This window comes from Carlito syrichta, unplaced genomic scaffold (assembly GCF_000164805.1).
Source record: "Carlito syrichta isolate Samal-C Ts95f unplaced genomic scaffold, Tarsius_syrichta-2.0.1 Scaffold115580, whole genome shotgun sequence".
Classification (NCBI taxonomy): domain Eukaryota; kingdom Metazoa; phylum Chordata; class Mammalia; order Primates; family Tarsiidae; genus Carlito; species Carlito syrichta.
The window spans coordinates 309783-329731 of NW_007059676.1; the positions used below are offsets into that span (position 1 = coordinate 309783).

Consider the following 19949-nt stretch of genomic DNA (forward strand, 5'->3'; position numbering starts at 1 on the left):
ACTATGAAAGTGGTCATAAAAGTCACTTGAGAGAGAGCCTAAAATATTTAGGTCACTTCTAATAATCAAAACCAGCAAATCTGAAACAGGATATCATACCAAATGTGTAGGCACCCCTAACCTGGGCTTCCTTTAATCTGTGTTCACATGTTAGAAACAGAAATGTTAGCTGCTTTGCTAGTTTTGATACTACCTCTCTGTAGACTGTCCAGTAGAACCCAACACAATAACTCACTGTCATCTTTTCTTAAAAGTTGCCCAAGACTGCTCTGCCATTGCACTGGTTTATTTAGCTATACACAGAACAAGATGCGTTTTTACCAGAAAAAGAAATACTGAGTTAAAGTGTGAAATGAAATATGACAGAACTGATGTGATAAGTTGTATATCATTAAGAAATCAAACTGTTGTAGGACAGAATGACTGTTTACATTGAATTTTGCCTTTCCTTTAACTGTCTTTCAAATGGAGGTAGGATAACTAAAATTCAGAAACACAAATACATAAAATAGTTTAGGGGTCTAATAAAGACTTTTATATTTTTTTAAAAAATGTTTTCAGACTTTCCAAGTTTATGAAAACACTTCTTTCTTAATTTCTCTCTCTTTTTTTTTTTTTTTTTTTTTGAGTTGAGTCTTACTCTGTGCAGCTTCTACCTGCTGGATTCAGGCAATCCTTCTGCTTCATCCTTCCAAGTCACTGGGACTGCAGGCACGCTATACCATGCCCAGCTAAATTTTTTGATTTATTTCAGAGACGAGGTCTCACCAAGTTGCCCAGGCTGGTGTCAAACTCCTGGGCTCAGGCAATCTTAGTGCCTCCGCCTCCGAAAGTGCTGGGATTACAGTCGTGAGCCAACATGCCAGACTCTTTCTTAATTCCTGACCCAAATAACATGGATTTCTTAAGCTAGTATATAAAAACAAAATTATGAATTGTCACTTTATCTTACAGAAGTTTTCAGACAACTTAATAAAAGTAGCTACCAATTATGTGCCAAGAACTACGTATATATTATTTCATTTGATTCTTATCAATCTCATTTTACAGCTGGATAATTCATTTCTGTGTGAAAGTTACAAATATTACTAGACTGCAGTACACTTGACACTAGGTATTCAGGGGTGAACAAGAATCCCATCCTGCTTACCAAGTCTGCTTTAGGGGTCAGCAAACTTTTCCATGAAGGAGTAGATAGTAAGTATTTTTGGCCACACAGTGTTTGCCTCAACTACTCAGCTCTGCCCTAGTAGTGTGAAAGCCATACATCATATGTAAATAAACAAGTGTGGCGGCATTCCAATAAAACTTCACTAACAAAAGCAGGGGTAGCTGAATTTCACTTGTAGGCCAGGGTTGTGGACTCCTGGTGGGACGAAACAGACATAAAATATGCAAATATGTAACAAGAGTTTCATTCATATGTGCTATGAATGGAAATATCAAAGTGCTATGGAAGAATAACAGGAGGTTCTTTATTTATATCAGGGTCAGAGAAAAGCCTTTCTGGAGAAGTGCTAAAAGATGAGTCAGAGTTAGGCAGGTGACAGTATTCCAGAAGGATAGGTATCTGCAAAGTTCCATAAGAGAGGACAGAGCTTGACAGAGGAGCCGAAGGAAGGCCTGTGGAACTTGAGCCTGTTGTATGACTTTAGAGAAATGAAAGAAAATACTGGATGTAAGGCAGGGCCCAGGTCGTGCAAATCTTTGAAGGGCCTCTTAAATTCTAAGTATCTGGTCCAGGATCATTTAGTTAAAGCTAGGAAATGGCCAAGATCTGCCCAGATCTCTGATATTAAAAAAAAAACATATCATGGTTTTTAAAATGTTATGTCGCAGCTAGTATAATATAAAAGCTAAGAGCATGGTTTTATGTCATTACTTTTCTCAGTTACATCATACTGTATCCAGTGTAATCAAATGACTAAGAGCATGGCTATTAGAGAGATGCAAACCTAGTTCTGGTACCAGTTCTGCCACCTAGTAGCTATGTGACCCTCTTGCAAGTTCCTTGACTCTCCTGCTCCTCCTCAGTTCCCTCAGCAGGTGGATTCAAAAACAGTGCCTACCTCACTAGGTCATTGAGAGAATTAAATGAGGTGATAGATGTGAAGCACCTATCACATAATAAGTGTTCAATGAATTTGCCCTTTTAGTTTTTCCTTTTAAGACTCATGTTCTTTAAACTATTAGCTCAATTATGGGCAATGTGATTTCTTTCAAAACAACTCCTGCACTGTGTAGCGCAGTAAGAAATGGTACCTAAACTTTTATTTCATGGGGGTTTTACCTTAAAAGGATATTGGGGTGATGGAAGAGTGGAACAGACTGGAGCAGGCGCACAAAGGAGCCTTCAGACCCTTACAAGGGATTAGAAGATCATGCCAGGCAGGAGCCAACTCTGCAGAGAGGTTGGTTTGTGGACAGGAAGGAAAGATCTCACAGGACACTTACAGAGCAGGGAGTTGACAGGAATAGGGAGAAGTAGTTTCCTAGATTCTATGATTGTGGGACTTATTTTCACATGTATGCTACTGACCAAATTGTTTTTAACTACCTGTCACCATTTTTATCACTTCCAGCATTCAGCTTATGTCATTCCCTCTGCATTTTTTTCTTTTCACCCGTGAAATACCTCCATCAATTAGGCAATTTTAGCCTGTTTCACATGATATTAGTTTTTAATCATGCTTCTGAAGCAGTCAAATTTTATTTTTCTGTGACACGTTTATTGTGTTTTATAATAGCATATGTACACAAAATTTTTAAAAAGAGACCAACAACAAACTGATTCTTAGGACAGATCAATTTGAGGTTTTGTTTTTTGTTTAGTTTCCTTTGTTTTTTGTTTTTTAATAGAAAAATAATAATTGTACATATTCATAGGGCATATAGTTATGTTTCGATAATGTTTTGATATACATAACATAGCGACCAGGGTAATTATCAAATTAGCATAGTCACTATCTCAAACATTTATTATTTATTTGTGTTGGAAATGTTCAATATTCTCCTTCTAGCTATTTGAAACTATATAATATATTATAGTTAACTGTAGTCATCCTGCTGTGGTATAGATCACTAGAACTTATTCCTCCTGTCTAATTGTAATTTTGTATCCTTTAACAATATTTAAATAAGTTTTGTCCTTATATTACTCATTTTACAAACAATATATTTAGGAATATATTGTATCTGTTATATTAAGAAGGAAGACATAAATAGGCATGCTTAGCCTAATTTGTATGTTAGTATTTTTTTTAATTTTTCAGCTTTCCTACTTTGAAAGGATAGAAGAGATAAACCCAAATTTATTTATGCAAATTCTTATAAAAAGACATTTAAATATTTCAATAACTGTAAGGAAAAAATAGTTGTTAAGTAACACAGTTAGGGCTTAAAATAGTAAGTTAAAGAAAAATATCTTTAAATGCCGTAAGTTTTCTTTTCTTCCTTGAGATCTGGCACAGTATTAGTTTTTGCCAACAAACAAGATTTCATGTAATTATCAGTGCAAATAACTAGAGCACAAATTAAAGACAATTAGCAACCTTCTCCTGTTAATAGGACAGAAGAATCCCCTTATGACTAAAAGAATTCAGAGTTCATAGCTGTTAAATTTTCTAACTTTTGCTCTTCTTATATCCTTATCTCAGTTTCTTTATATGACTTATAAATTACATTAATGAGCTAAGAAAAAAAGCTGGAAAAATGTGTTCAGTGGAGATGCAGCTTCAGATCGTTTCTAAAAACTGATTTTTAAACTAAATCTGGTATATTCTGCACTAAATTGAAAAATAAAAAGATATATAAATTCCCTCAGGTGGCTATTTAAAAAGAAAAAAAACGTTCTCCTTACTTCCTCCTGTTTTCCCCCATTTTCAGTTCTTTGAATTCTAGCTGAAATTTCCAAGGAATTTTTAACGTTACTTTCATTCAGGGTGATATTCAGAATATTAATATATAAAAGGGTTCATTACAGTTCTAAATTTGGGAGGTACATCCTAGTATCCTAAGATAAAATTTGTTGAAATAGCGATATAAATTCACTCTTTAAATGTGAGTAACTGGATAATTGAGAAACGCAAATTAATTACTTCAAAAAACAATTTTGCAAGGAATTGTGAACCATAAGTTGGAGAACAGCGTGATGCAGTCCCACTGTTGAGTGGACTCCCTGGCCATTGCCACAGACAGAATTCCCAGGCCTGTCAATTTCTCCTTAAATTCCATGGAGGAATTATCTGTGTTAGTCAAGAAATACCCGGAACATGTTTCAGATCTTAGGGGGAAAAAAGGTTCTATCAGTGCAAAAATGTTTATTTTTCTTTCTATCTCTAGACCCAAAATAAGTCTGCAGAGACCTCATAGTATCTTTCTTAGTATCATTTTTTAACTGCTGTCTCCCCACACTTGTATTAACCATTATACTAAGCTCATTTAATATAAATAAAATAAAAGTAACATGCTAGGACATAGTACCTCTCAGAATTTGGATTATAGGATATATTGATGCCTTCCAGGACTACCTACTTAAAGAAAGGTTCCCTGAGCATATAACTTATATCAGTCTTTTATTTATCTTAAAATCACCAAGGGAAAAGTCTTTGCTCAAAGAATTGGAACTACTGGTGATTGGAGAGGTTGGAAAAAGAAAAACAGACAGAAAAAATGACCTCAATTGTTCTTTCAAGAGTTTCCACATTAAAAAAAAAAAAAGCAGTAGTCAAAGTATTCAGGTGTGTGTTTAACAGCGGTGAGCTGGGCCATTCATTTCTATTTTATTCCCAGCAATTTGAAAGCCATTCACAAATAGTCTGCCCGCTATGTAGTCAAATCATAGCGACAGTGTACAACATACTCACTTCATATCCCATTCAGGGTAGAACACTTTATGTTTCTGTCAGCTCACTCTATTCCTTTACTGCCGCATTGCCCTCTGACTCCTTAATTGGCTTTCCTCTGGTAAGAAATCCAGTTGAGGCCAGAATTCTCACAAGGAAAGGGATATCTTCCTCCTCTAGAATTCCATCGCTTTATTTAAGAAATAAAGTCTTTGAACTTCAGGGCCTCAAGATGTTTCCACTTCTCATTTGTGTATCTTATTTCTACTTAAAAGTATGATTTTTATTTTGATGCTTTTCTTTTTTCTATCTCAAACATTTTGTGTAGAAAGTTGACATTGAATGGCCCCTTTCACCTCTGTGAATGCATGCACACACCACTCTGTCTGCTACAAGTCACCTTTAGCTTTGCAAATCCACAAACTGTGTGACATTGTATTACCCAGAAACCAGCACTAAAAATATTAACATTATATATAGACCACATAAACCAAGAGGTTTCTTGCAGACTGTACATTAAAAGACATGTCATTAATTGTTTCAAAAGCCATGTCCTCTGCAATCTAAACTTCTTTTAACATTATCATATATTTCATATAAAATGGAACTACTTCAAAAATTGTGATGGTGAAGGTATTTTTAAAGTTTATATACCAATGTACTCTTCTTGAAGACAATTTGAAAACTTTTATTTTTTAAAAGAATAATGACTTTGGGGGGGAAAAAAAGACATCATTAAATAATTAAATTGAAGTAAATTAAAATTCCATAATATACAATGTGTAATTTGCATTTCCTTTGAAATATGTTGGACCATTAATAGGAATAAGAGAACCAATCTAAATGTTTGGAAATTTGACTTTTAATTTTAAATTGGAGCAGTTTAGCTTAAGAAATCACTAACATTTAAATAACATTTCAACAAATGTAACTGTTTGGAAACTACAACGGAGACAGCCTCCTGCCTTCTGTCTTGCAAGGATTGATTTGGAAGGCCCTGAGGGAGAAAATATTGGAGTTAGGAGGTACAACTGAAGCTATTGTGGAAAGGAAGAAGTTACACTCTTCCTGTTATGACAGGAAAATGTAGACAAATGTGCTTCCTGAACCTTCGCTCAGCAGGGAATGAAGTTTTCTCTGACCTTTCCCTCAGGTACATTTGGGCTTTGTTGAACTAGTAAACATGTTTTTGCCCCCAAAATATTAATCTGCTTTATTTGATGCTTCTCTGTTTTAAGTTATATATTTTATGTAAATGAGGTTTAGAGAAACAGAGCTATTTATTTTATGACTGCATCTACAGATTGGATTTAGAATGTAAATCAGCCCTTTAACAAGCAGACCTGAACAACACATATAAAACATTTAAAGCATCTTGTGTTATTGTCTTCTCTTTCTAAAAGCCAAAACATTCCTAGGCTTTAAAATGGGCCACAATGAAATCTCTTTTAAATCCTGGTCAGTTTAATAATTTTAGGTCATCCTTCTAACTTTTCTTCATATAACAAGTGTATCTAAAATCAGTTTTCACAAATTTTAAAACTTAGGCTCTGTGAGTTTGTTAATAAACACTCAAGTTCAGTTTAATATGCATTCACTTATTTAATTGTGTTCTAATTGTGATTTATTATTCTTCCTCAAAATTCGCAGTGCACAAGATGTAGAGTTTTATGTGAGGACTGGGGATGTTGACTTAGGGTAAAGAGTTCTAAATTCCACACGGTAAACCCCTTATTTTAATCCTTTTATCATGTTTAAAATTTTAGGGACTTCTGCTAGAAAATCCTTTGGAAATACTCCTATACTTCAGCAAAACACGGCTCAGTTTGCTTGAGGCTACCGAGGACAATAGTCCTCTTTGCAGCAGAACACATTGCTGTCTCATCCTCCAAGTGGTGCTGGAGGGCTACAAGCACGTGGTCGCAATCTGCTTGAAAGCGCCCCTCGCCACTCTTTAAAGGGCCTTTCATTGACGGTGGCAGGCCCCGTCATTGTATAAAGGAGCGCTTGTCTGGAACACAAGTCTGCAGTGGCGTTGTTTCCTCCCACCGAGAGTAATCACTAGGCCCAAAGCTCGCAAGCCTTGCTAATGACAGGCTGAATTAAACAAAATAAAACTGAAGAGGAATACTTAGAACAGTCATGCCATTACTGTCAGGACCGAGGGAGGGAGAGCAGAGGGCAGTTGCCTTTTTGTTCAATTAAAGATTGTCACTGCAGACTCTTGACTCCAGCCCTCACCCTTTAAACACATAGGAAGATCTGTGGCTCCCGGATTACAGAGCACATTGTATCTCTGAACTGTCTGTCTGTCACTCATTAGTCATTCTGTTTCCTTCACTGGGAGGAAACTGAGAGATTATCTAAGCAGGGGGATGAGGAGGAGGAGGAGGAGGAGGAGATCTGAAATATTTTCATAGAATGAGGGTTATATTTATCACAACTCCACTTGGAAGGGAAAAAAGAGAGATAAAAATCTCAAAACTTTGAAAATAAGATTTTCTGGGTAAATTAATCCCAAATACATTCTAAAACAAAGAAACGACTACTACTTTATGAGTAAAAGAAATAGGTTTTAAACAAATTCTCCATTGATTGAGCACTCTAAGGCTCAACTAAGATTAGGTTGGAGGTATTTTGATTGGTGAAAAGAAGTGTTTGGGACCTAAAGATAAGATTATGATGCTTCCTTTAGTGACATGTCTGTAGTCATTTGGAGTTAGGCCTCCATTATTCTTATAGAACTGGAGGCCTCCTGTTTCCAAAGGTGTTTTTCTTTGATTTGTTTCAAAATCTTGCCTGTAAGGTGCAAGGACCGCTGCAGTTAATACAAAAGGAAAGTTCTTCTGGGGTGACTTTATGAATGGGGACCAGAAGAGGGGAATGGAGGGAACAGGCATGGAGAGAATACTTGTGAATTGCACTTTCCCTTGCGAAAAAGTCAAAGCCATTTACCTGCGCCATAGGAGAGAATACCGAACTGCCCTCTTTTTCTAGAGCTTTTTTACTCTGCCTTGTGTGTAAGTCAGAGACCCACCGTTTTTACTCTGGCTGTAAGCAGACCCGCATTTGCCACGAACCAAAATTCTTCCCATTTTGTGAAATGTAAATAAACACATCCATAAATATAGAGCTTGTGTGCCCACCAGCGCTTGTGTGTGGCTCTCAGTGGTCGGAATGGGAGTGGCTGGGGTGTCTGAGGGCAGAGTTGGTGGTGGAGTTCACACAAAAGTTGCTTTGGTTGATTGTCAGAACCTAGAAATCAACTTGCTCTCATTTTAGAGTTGTTCGTATTATTTTTTAGTTTAACCTAGAAAGCTATCCTTATATTAATTAATAGGCGCACTACTGCTTGCACTCATCAGAATTTCTGATGGCTCTTGTTGCTTTTTAATTTTAAAATCAAGGGAAACGTGCGGGTTTGTTATGTGGGTTTATTGCGGGAAGGTGAGATTTTTGGCTTCTTTTGAGCCTGTCACCTAAATAGCAAACATGGTACCCAGTAGTAGTTTTTCAACCCTTGCCCACCTCCCATTCTTCTCCCTCCAGGAGTCTCCAGTGTCTGTTGATCTCATTAGATGGTTCTTAATGTTACATCACAAACAGTACCTGGACACTGCTCAATAAACAGTTGACTGGATGGCAGGCATGGTGGCTCATGTCTGTAATCCCAGTACTTTGGGAAGCAAAGGTGGGAGGAATGCTGGATTGTTTGAGCCCAGGAGTTCGAGACCTGCCATGGCAAGATAGGGAGACCTCTTGTCTGTGCAACAATAACAACAAAAAAAGCCAGATGTGGTGGCATGCACTTGTAGTCCCAGTTACTAAGGAAGCTGAGGAGGGAGATTAAGGATGTGATGAGCTATGATCATGCCATTACACTCCAGCCTGGGCGATGGAGTGAGGCCCTGACTAGAAAAATCAGTTGATCAGATCTATGCCATGCTGAACTTCAGCCCCTGAAATGCATGATTGTCTAAAAGAGGGAAGAAACACTAACAGAAGGAAAGATGAATTTTGTGTGAATAGGGTTTCATTTCTAGTCCACCCAGGGACTCATTTGGGGACCTTAGATAAGGCAATTCTTGTATTTGTTTGCAGTATTCATCTGAGAAATGGGGATAATAAACTGTGCCAAATACTAATTTCAAAGAGATAACTGTCAAATGTTGCAAGATAACTTATTATGAAGACTTTGAACTTGTTAGAAAAAGTCCACCAAATAGTCAACACTCTTATCTAAAAACAACAGAAGAAATAGGATGTGCGTCTCTTTCACTGACAAACCCACACACAAAATTTGACCCAGTGCAGTTTTTCTCCTGCTCAGTTTTACCAAGTGTATATTTTTACTATCAGTTTTAAATGACCCAAAAAACATAAAACAACTATGTGAAATTGACTTCCATCAATTGACTATTAACATAGTCTGATTATCAGTAGAAATATATTTTCAGCTACTCATTTTGGATTACAAAAAATACATAATCCCTCTCTCCATATATTTTTTCATTCATTCATCCATTCAACAAACATTTAGCCAAGCATTGCTGTTAGATGTCAGGTTACAAGGATGAATGGAAGATGGTCCAGTCTTCCAAGAAAAGTGTAGAATCTAGCTGAGAGAGACACTCTAATCTAGACATAAGTAAAACAATGGTAACACAAGTCAGTAGGTTCTAGGAGACCAGTCTTTTGCTTTATTAACAAGAAGTAACTGAACCTTGTGTATCAGAGCAAAGATACCATGTGCCTTGTACAGTGGTTTCAGTCAACAAGTCACTCACATTTGTATTATATCCCTTAATCTAACTAACTCTCACAAAACTCTATACGATGCCTACATTATGTTCTCCATTTTACAGTTGAGGAAACTGAGGTTCAGGTAAGTCAAGCAGTACTCAAGGGCACAGTTCATAAATGGCAGAGCCCGGACTTAGCCATCAATCCCCATGTTTTTGCTTCTACTTCACACTGCCTCCATAATGATTCATATACATGGCTTCTTTGAAAATGTTTTAATACTATGAATTGCCTACTTTATCCATCTGGACAAATGTTTTTCTGTGCGTTTTCAGCACAGCACTTCATGTTGTTCACTCAAATTCTTTACAGTCTTTTATATCTCTTCTAGCTACAAAAAGAAATTAACCCCATTTTATTTATTGGAATCTGAATGTTAGAGGTGCTAATGATATTATAGTAATGAGATTGTGTAATCAAAACATAGGATATTCCTGTAGGGTGAATACTTACTTGAACCATTAAACCATTCACTCTTAACTTCTCCTTTACCTGGGTGTAAAATTAAATATTAACTTCCTGCTTAACTCAGGAACCCCTTTCTACACCTTCTGTGAGATGTTACTCGACTGTGTTCCGGAGCAAGCTGCTTTCTGCTTGTGGAGACTAGGTCCACTCCGACAGTTCTCCTCACTAGATTGGCTCCTGTTTTGAACCTTTATATGATTTCCAACAATGCTTTCTAATTTTGCCTGGTGGAACACAATACTGTAATTCATGTGTCTCTTCACACGGCCACAACCCTTTAGACTTCAGTGTTTAGTGTTTAGTGTTACACTTTTAACTCTTATTTTTAGTGTTACACTTTTAACTCTTATTTTTCTGAGTGAAACATTCCAGATTCTTCCAATGCAGAATTGTTCTCAGCCCCTACCTCAATCTGTTTGCCATTCTGTAGATGCTGTAACTTTGTTGGTGCCATCTTAAAATGTAATTCTCAGAACTAAAAACAGGACTGAGGACTAACAAAAATATCTAAGATTATTTATTCCCACCATGGAATACTATCACTTTAGATTCTTTTTCCAAATTCAGCTAACACGTTAATTTTCTTCAACTTGCGTTTGTATAATTTAAAAATATATATATGAATGTAGACTTTAAAATCATCTCTGTTTGATTCATCTCGTTGTTTATGACCCAGCTTTCTAAAGTCTGTACAAGAAGCTGTGGATATAGACTCTATCATCTTTTGGGTTAGCTCAATCGCCCAATAGATTTATGTTCTAGGTAGGTCTGATAAGCATGCCTTCTACATCTTCATCTAAATCAATGATGAGAGACATTCCATGAAACTTAACATTGCCCAATTAATTCAGCCTCATTAAAGATAGTTCCTCAGCCATATTTAAATCAACTAAATCATCACCAGCAAGTCTCTTATAATATTGTACATGAGGATTTCATCAGATGCTTTTTCAAATACTTATGATTTGAAAATCTGAACTCAACAGAAAGTTCAATAAATTTTTGCTGAATGAACACGGTCATCCTGAACCCTTAGACCCTCCCCCCGCTCTCTCTGTATTCTGTGATTGTAAAATTAAATTTTTATCTTCAGACTTTTCCATCTTTCAAGATGAGTCATCCAAGCAAGGCATAAAAGATACTTTTCTCTGAACTTTTTGAAGTATTTTTTTCTTGACATCTGTAGCATATGTACATGTATATATATCTCTCTCCAGACATTGTTTAGCTTCTCTATTATAAATTCTGAGATAGTATAATTACTTTCTCTTGAAATTCATGTCATTTACATGTTAAACTTTTTAGTAAAATAAACGTATGGCCGGGCTCGGTAGCTTAGCCTGTAATCCCGCGCTTTGGGAGGCTGAGGTGAGTGGATTGCCTGAGTCCGCGGGTTCGAGACCCGCCTGGGCAACTTGGCGAAACCTCATCTCTACAATAAATCAAAAAAATTAGTCGGGTGTGGTAACACGTGCCTGTAGTTCCAGCTACTTGGAAGACTGAGGCGGAAGGATCGCAAGAGCCCAGCAGATCGAGGCTGCAGTGGCCAGGAGCAGCCACTGCACTCCAGTCTGGGCGACAGAGTGAGATTCCAACTCAAAAAAAAACCAAAAACAAAAACAAAAAATAAAATAAACATATGTATGTTCAGAATCTCCTAATTTTGAAAGATTAAATTATTAGAAAGGCAATTTTTAAAAAGTATCTATCTCTTGTTCAACCTCACTAATCATCAAGGAGATGCAAATCAAAACCATACTGAGATACCACCTAACTCCAGTCAGAATGGTCATTATCAATAACTCAAAAAATAACAGTTGCTGGAGAGGGTGTGGGGAAAAGGGAACACTTCTACACTGTTGGTGGGAGTGCAAACTAGTGCATTCTCTGTAGAAAGCAGTGTGGCGATTCCTAAAAGCTCCAAATATCGACCTCCCATATGACCCTGCAATCCCCCTACTGGGAATATACCCTGAAGAACTCAAATCGCTCTTTCAAAAAGATACCTGCACACGAATGTTTATCACAGTATTGTTCACAATAGCAAGAACCTGGAACCAACCATGCTGTCCATCAAAAGAGGACTGGATTTTAAAAACGTGGCACATATACACAATGGAATACTACGCAGCCATAAAAAAAGAACAAAATCATGAATTTCGCAGCAACCTGGATGGAACTAGAGTCTATAATACTGCCTGATCTCTCACAGAAACAAAGATCTGAGTATCGCATGTTCTCACTCATATAGTGAACCTTGAACATCTACCATAATACTATAAAAAAAGGACTGACAGTGGTGGGAAATTATGGGGGAGTAGGGAGGGGAAGGGAGGTGGGACTAATGGTAGTCAATATCTGTCTGGGGATGGGGAGACACCCCTTATTAACAAGGGTGCCTGAACAATGCACATTTGTATACCTAACACTTAACTGTACCTCACAATTTTATAATAAAAAATAAGTTTAAAAATAATAATAATTAAAAAAATAAAGTCAATAGCTACCTGTTGAAAAAAATAAAAATAAAAAGTATCTATTTCTAACATAAGATTGTGTTGAGGCATTCAAACTTTACATAAAATATTTCCATTCTACAGTTCACTCATTCAGCAAACATGAAGTGTCCACTGGTCAGAGTCTGTGAGAGGTCTGAGTTAGGATCTTTGGGGAATTCAAATCTGGCAAAAGGGGAAGACTCATAAACAACCAACTCTGCAAGACTAGAATAAGTCTGATAAATAAAGATTTGTAAAAAGTGCCAGAGCACTACAGTGAGATATAAATGAGTCTTATCTAAATGTAACAATGAAAGTGTCAAAGAAGTTGCATGACATTTAAACTAAACCATGCAGTGTGATGGGAACCTGCCAGTGACCAGATGGAAAGGTAGAGGGATGTAATACCACCATCAACTTTCACCAAGAACAAGCTAAGAAACAACCACCAACATAGATTTATTTCATATTCACCTTGATTAGATTAACATCCACTATGATTTTTCTAGCTCAGTCTAGAGAAAAAGTTGGTCTGAAAACAGAAAGTGAATCGACCCAACTCTAGATAAAAAAATACAAATTCAGATTGTTAGACGTAACTGAAAATAGTACTCTATTGGCCAATTAATGCATTTTGTACTAAAATTTCTCTTACAAAAGCATTACAAAATGAAATGACTTTTTTTTCCCTCCAGTCACAAGGAAGCAACATGAACAAGGGAGAGCTTCTTTTATGTAATAGAAGCAGCAACACCCTTGCACAAATGTCTGGCATAGATAATTCTCAACTGATATTGTTTAACATAATTTTTTATATGTAGAACATGCTTGGATAATTATTTTTATTTTAGTGAATAGATTTTCTTAATTTTAATAACTAAATTGCATTGTGCTGCATTTAATAAATTAAAATTTCACATTTTAATTTTAATTTCTGTTCATACCTAATAGGTTCTAGAGTCATTGTGAACATAAGATGTGTGGTACTTGTCCTTATGCTAGGATTTAAAACATAGGGTCACTATAACACTTAATACTGAAATATCTTAATATAGCATCATTGCATTTGGGACTGTTTAAAAAGGTAAAGAAAAAAAGCATAAAATGGTCAAAGTTGGCAGGGTAGTTTTCCTTTCCATGCATATATCACATGTTGTTTCTTTAATTTAATTTAATGATGCAGGTCGACTGATGCAAGCCTAGAAAATAGCAACTCTTTGCCTTACTACCATAGAAACAGTTCTCTGTCTCACCTAAGTTTTAAAAAATGCTATTTAAATAGAAATATGGACTTGTTCCCATTATAAACTATTATCAAGTTATGAAAAATGTAAATCATTACAGTACATTATTTAAGTATAAAAGCTCTGAATTGAAATTTTTGTCGTTGAGTGGCACATTTTAAACGAAGAGTAATATCCCAGATCTCTTTAGAAAGCTTAATGCTTAAAAACAATTCTATCTAACTATGAACAATGAGAAAAGGCATTATAAAATACATTTGGAGTATGGTATGAAGAATATGAACATAATACAGAATTAAATTTAGAGCAATTAAGAGTAGATTTTGAAGATATTCTCTTACATGCTTTAATATAGTCATCATTTCAGTTTGCAGTTTTAAACTGCAGAAGAAGCTATATGCACTGACTTTTTTGACAGGTATTATTAAATAAGTATACTTTATCCAGTAGCTTACTTGGTTACACAAAAGTTGAGGAGCACCTAAAAGTAAACACAAATAGTGGCTTTAATGATATTTCTGTGCGGAAATTCACTTTGATGGTGAGTGCTGTAACGTGCTAAATTCTGAGGTTTGAGTACAACAGAAACCATACTGTACTGAGACATTCCACCTACAGTTTGTGGTCATGAAGTCTGATTACAAGTGGTTTTAGACATATGAAAGTATTTTGGGTCAGTGCCTTCTGTATTGAATGTATTGTGCAGCCTATTTCATGCAATGAAATACCAGTATGCAGGTGTAGTTTCATATCTAAATTTCATCTAAAAAATATTAAGAAACATTTTGTATAGATCTATGTAATCAATGATTATGCTTCTTTATTCATTCCATAAAGGTAGTCTTTAGCTCATTCTGAATATCAATTATGACTCATCTGAATGAACCAGGAAAAAAATTTCTAAGACCATATAATAATCAGATATGAAAATAAAACACTAACTATATTTTCTCAGAAGCACTTTACAAAGACAATTAATAAAGATAAAATGAAAGGTGAGAAATTGGTGTTTACTACAAAGAAAAATTATGTTGAAATGTAAATAACGTGTGAGTAGATGTTGACTAACTAATGTGGTATAGTAAATACCTAGATGGTTTATTTTCCAAAAGATCGTCAGTGGGAATAGTTCTGCCTTATCTTTCCATAGCTCAACTTTATCTTTCCATCAGGAAGAGTAACTTCCCCAGATAACCTTAATTGAGAGACTCTTCAAGCCACCAAGACAAATATATTTTGCCAATTCTTTACCTGTTAAGTCCACTGAGAAAGGGGTGGAGATAAAGATTTATTGGGAATCTACTTTAAGCACCGTACTCAAGATTGTACATGCATTATTTCATACAAGCCTCACAGCAACCCTCAGAGTAGGTGTTATCAGATGAGAACTCAACCTCAAAAAAGTCAAGTGAATTTCTCATGGCTAGCAGATGGCCGATTGAGCATTCAAATTCAGGTTTCTCTGAATCCAAACTCCATGTTCTTTGCTTTCTGGAATGCTTCCCCCAATGCCAATGTGATAAAATAATATAATCATTATTTAGTAAAGAGTATATTTATCTTTTAAAAATTTTTTGTTTGCTAAAATGTTCATGGGAGAAGTTATCATATAATCTTACGTCACATGCATCAACTTGGTACTTCTAAAGACTTCACATAATCATTTCTCCTATTAAGTTTTTTGATACCATAGATCTTTACCTTATGCCCAAACATGTCTACTGGTCTAGGCATTGGGAACATCACAGTGACCTTTTAAAATATTAGTGGCACATGCCCATGTGAAGCATGCACTGTAGTAGAAGAGTCATACATTAAACAGATCATCACACACAAAAATATATAAATTTTAAAATGTGACAAGTGTGATTGGGAAAAATAAGGGGTGCTAAGTAAAACAATAAATGTTAACAAAAATGTGGAGGCAATAGGAAACTAGGAGGTCAGGGGTTTCTGTCTCCTGGTCCACAGTTTTTGTTAACACACATTTACTTAGATGCCTGGGACAGGGGTGGGGATGGAGGATGGGATTCATAGTTCACGCTAAGGTTTCTTTCTTTTTTCACTCGGTTGCCCAGACTGGAGTGCAGTGGCCGCTCCTGGCCACCGCAGCCTCGCCTGCTGGGCTCCAGCGATCCTTCCGCCTCAGTCTTCCGAGTAGCCGGAATTACAGGCATACGCTACGACGCCCAGCTCATTTTTTGATTTATTGTAGAGATGAGATCTCGCTGCCCAGGCGGGTCTCAAACCCGCAGGCTCAGGCAATCCACTCACCTCAGCCTCCCAAAGGCGTGGGATTACAGGCTGAGCCACCGAGCCCAGTTCACGCTAGGGTTTCTGGTTTGGATGACTGAGCTTGTGGTAAGATGGAGCTTTTTGAGCATGGAGCAGATTCAAGAATGAAGATAATGCGGTTGAGCTTTGGAAGGTTTGAGATTCCTAGGACATTAAGACAGGAAGAACTGAAGGACATCCACTGGGTATCTGGAGATAAAGAGAAAGATGAAGAGTGGGAATCTGCATTTAGAAATTCCACACAAATAGGTGGTAGGTTAAATTGAACTGGCCTCTGCGAGACAGGTTGGATTTGAAGGTGGGAAAATTTCTAAATAGTCCTGGCTAAAAACAATAGTTAACATCAGTCAGTCTTTCCCAGAGTTTGGGTCTCAAAAACCTAGTTTTGAAGAGTGATAATAAGTGCTCCTCAAAATAAATAAATGCAGAAACAAATGTTCTGTCAGCAGTAGGTTTGGAAAGCAGATTAAACAACATTTAAAAGGTTTCTTAGCCTTTAATATACCAAGTGCCTCATTTCCCAAATGTATTGGGCCATTGAACTTTTCTCTTAAGGAGTATTTGATAGGGATGATATTCTCCAAACTACCTGCTGGGAAACACTGGACCATATAAAAGTTTATAATTAAAAATGTTCACGCCTTTTCGGTGGGCAGGCTGGAGTGACAAAGTGAAGTTTAATCAAGAGAGGGTTGAAATTGGGAAGCGTGAAATGTATTTTTGCATTTGGTAGGATTGGCAGGTAGGAAGGATTCAGAGCTAGGGAAGGGAGCTGTTGTAGACAGCTCGTCGGGAGACAGGCAGAACGAAGAGTGAGTTTGTGCAGATTGGGATGCGTTGAAGAGGGAAGGATTCCAGGCAGGGAGATCATCTAGGATAGGAAGCTGCTAGGCTGTCCAAAAGCCAAGTGATAAGGACATGAGTGATAGAGTCGCCTGGGAAATAGACAAATATGAATCTGAGAAATATTCTGAAGGAGGGATTATGGGCCTTGGTAATACAGTATATTAAAAGAAGAAAAATTCAAAGTCAACCATATAGCTTCTTGCCTGAGAGAGGAAGAAAGGTACATGAAAGAAGAACGAAACCAAAACCCCAACAGTATTATAGCTTGCACACTTCCCAATATCTTGCTAGATTTCTAGAAAACAGAATACAGCATTGTCTGAGAGCACAGTCATATTCCTTCAAGTATTTTCAATTAAATGGCATGATACTAAACAATTTTAAGATTTTTTTCAACTCAGGTCTAAAATGCTAAGTTCATAATGTCATATCCAGGCTTCAAGTGGCCAAAATACAAGTTCCAAATCTATACATTGGGAAAGATGTTAATTGTGCTGAAATTAATTTTCTTAATCTTATATTTCCCAAAGAAACATCAACAGTTCCCTGATCTCCTTCACCAAAAGCCCTGCATTAAATCTTGCTTTTATGGTTTCACATTCAGCAACAAGCTAGAAAACACACATTTTTAAATTTTAAGCAGAAATTAGTTTTAGATTTATTTGCTTTCTTTCCAAAAGTGTTAGTGCCCAAGGGCTCTGACAACCACTCATCGCTGTTTTGCAAAGGAAAAAAAATACTGTAAACACACACACTCACAGTTACACACATGCATGGATTTTAAAAAACAATGCAACTGCTTTCTTTTTCCAGGTGACATTTACAAAGAGGAAATTCGGGCTGATGAAGAAGGCGTATGAGCTGAGCGTGCTGTGTGACTGTGAGATTGCGCTGATCATCTTCAACAGCACCAACAAGCTGTTCCAGTATGCCAGCACTGACATGGACAAGGTGCTGCTCAAGTACACGGAGTACAATGAGCCGCATGAGAGCCGGACCAACTCGGACATTGTGGAGGTGAGAGACTGCAGCCGCTGGGCTCCCACACAACCAGGGGTTGGAGCTCGCTCTCACATGCATGCGGACACACACACGCACATGCATACACACACACACACGTGTGCACATACACACATGCATATCTATTTGCATATGCACATGCATACTCATGCACACATGCACGCACACGCTCATGCACACATGCACGTGTGCGTACATGCGCACGCACATGATCACACACATGCGTACGTGCACACACATATGAATGTACACGCGTGCACACACATGTACACGAGCACACACGTACACACGCACACCTTCATTCCTGAAGACAGTCACAGTATTTTGGATATACCCAAGTCTCATCTCTTACTCTTTCTCTCCAAGTATAAGAGTGATCTGATGATAGGGACAACCTAGCATCTGGTCCTTGCTAGAAATCAAATACGGTGTCAAATTAATTGTACCCATCCTTCACAAGTGACCATTGTCCACTGCTGTGTATCAGGACACCAGGGTTGGGAACTTTGGCCCTGGGAAACCTCTCTCACATTTTAGATGACTTCCAATGATTTAAATATAGTTTAATAATTTCCTAGCATGGCCAAGAGGAGAAAAATGCTTTAAAATGAACTTACCCCAACCTTACACTTAGAGTTTTTCACTTTATTTCTCTTCTTTCTAATTCAATCTTATGATTGCTTTCTTGCTGGAGGAGTAAAGACAATTATTCTCCTAGAAATGTGTTTCCCAAAAATGATATTTTAGATAGTAATGAAAACTTAATTTACATATGATCAAATGAAAATGAATTTCTAAATGTTAGCTCCGTGTTTAATCAACGTCAGATTTAAAACATTGTTATGTTGTGCCAAAAATAAATATGATGTTCAAACTCAAAAATGTTTTAAATTCCTTAGCATAAGTAACACGCCTGACAGTTTTGGCTGCAAGTTTTTTAACACTGTCAGCATGTACCCTATCTAAATACCCTATTGTATCCCCTTCATGAGCAGTGAGTCCTAAACCAAAAAGGAAGAGCTACAATGAAAATGGTTACTGCCTTCCTGTTTCCTTCATCTCTTGGTCTACAGTTGACTTCCTAGGTTGTGTCTGCCTTCCCAGAATTAAAAGAAAATTAATAAAGGTTTCAGAAGTATGTACTTAGAATCAGTTGGCAGAGTGTATGTCATTCTTGCCATTGCTTGGACTGGTTCCATGTTATGAAAAAGTGTAGTAGTCATTGTGATCAAATCACTATGCCTCCCACATCCCTGTCCCTTTTGCCTGTCATAATTATCTAAGACTAATTCACATTCCTTTGCTTTTATTTGGAATTGAGCTGATCGATTTTTATTTTATGTTATGCTATGTTACACCTAACAGGCCAAGAAAATAATTTCAGAAACAAAAGAAATGATAAGTAGACCTAATGTGTGATATGAGCTTAAAATACTTTGTATCGTTGTAGTGTTTCATTGATGGATAATTTGAATTGTGTGCTTGCCTTAGCCGTGAAATTGAAGATTGCACGTAAAATTTACCTACTGTGTATTTCAGATCATTTTTTATTCATACACACATAGAAATGTGAAGAAAACATAAAACATAAGGTTGAACAGAACTAGTTGGTTGTCTGATCTCGTCGGTGCTTCCGTGTGTGTGTGTATGTGTGTGTGTACACTAACACGTATGTAACATAAATTCAAACAACAGAACAACTCTATACTCAAAACTCCATATCATTGCTAAAACCATTACAACAGAAATCAGGGTAGCCAAAGTTGCACTGGAAATGATCACTAGACTGGAACTGTTCTAGCCCTTAGGGTAATGTGAAATGCAGTAGAACCATACTGAATCAATTGGAAAATGTGTTGACTTTTAAAATGTGCTTTTGTAAGGAAGTTTAATATCTAGAAAATTTATCTTCTGAGCAGTTTGCTCAGAAA

General features: G+C 36.8%; 1 protein-coding gene across 8 annotated transcripts in view; it reads left to right on the forward strand.

Moving 5' to 3' along the window:
• The window catches only part of MEF2C (myocyte enhancer factor 2C), a 178487-nt gene that overhangs the window by 79273 nt on the left and 79265 nt on the right, over positions 1-19949 (forward strand). For all 8 annotated transcript variants that reach the window (XM_021719503.1, XM_021719515.1, XM_021719500.1 and 5 more), the window contains one exon: positions 17812-18015. In XM_021719503.1, coding sequence (XP_021575178.1) covers positions 17812-18015 — 204 coding nt within the window. The remainder of the gene's footprint in view (positions 1-17811; positions 18016-19949) is intronic.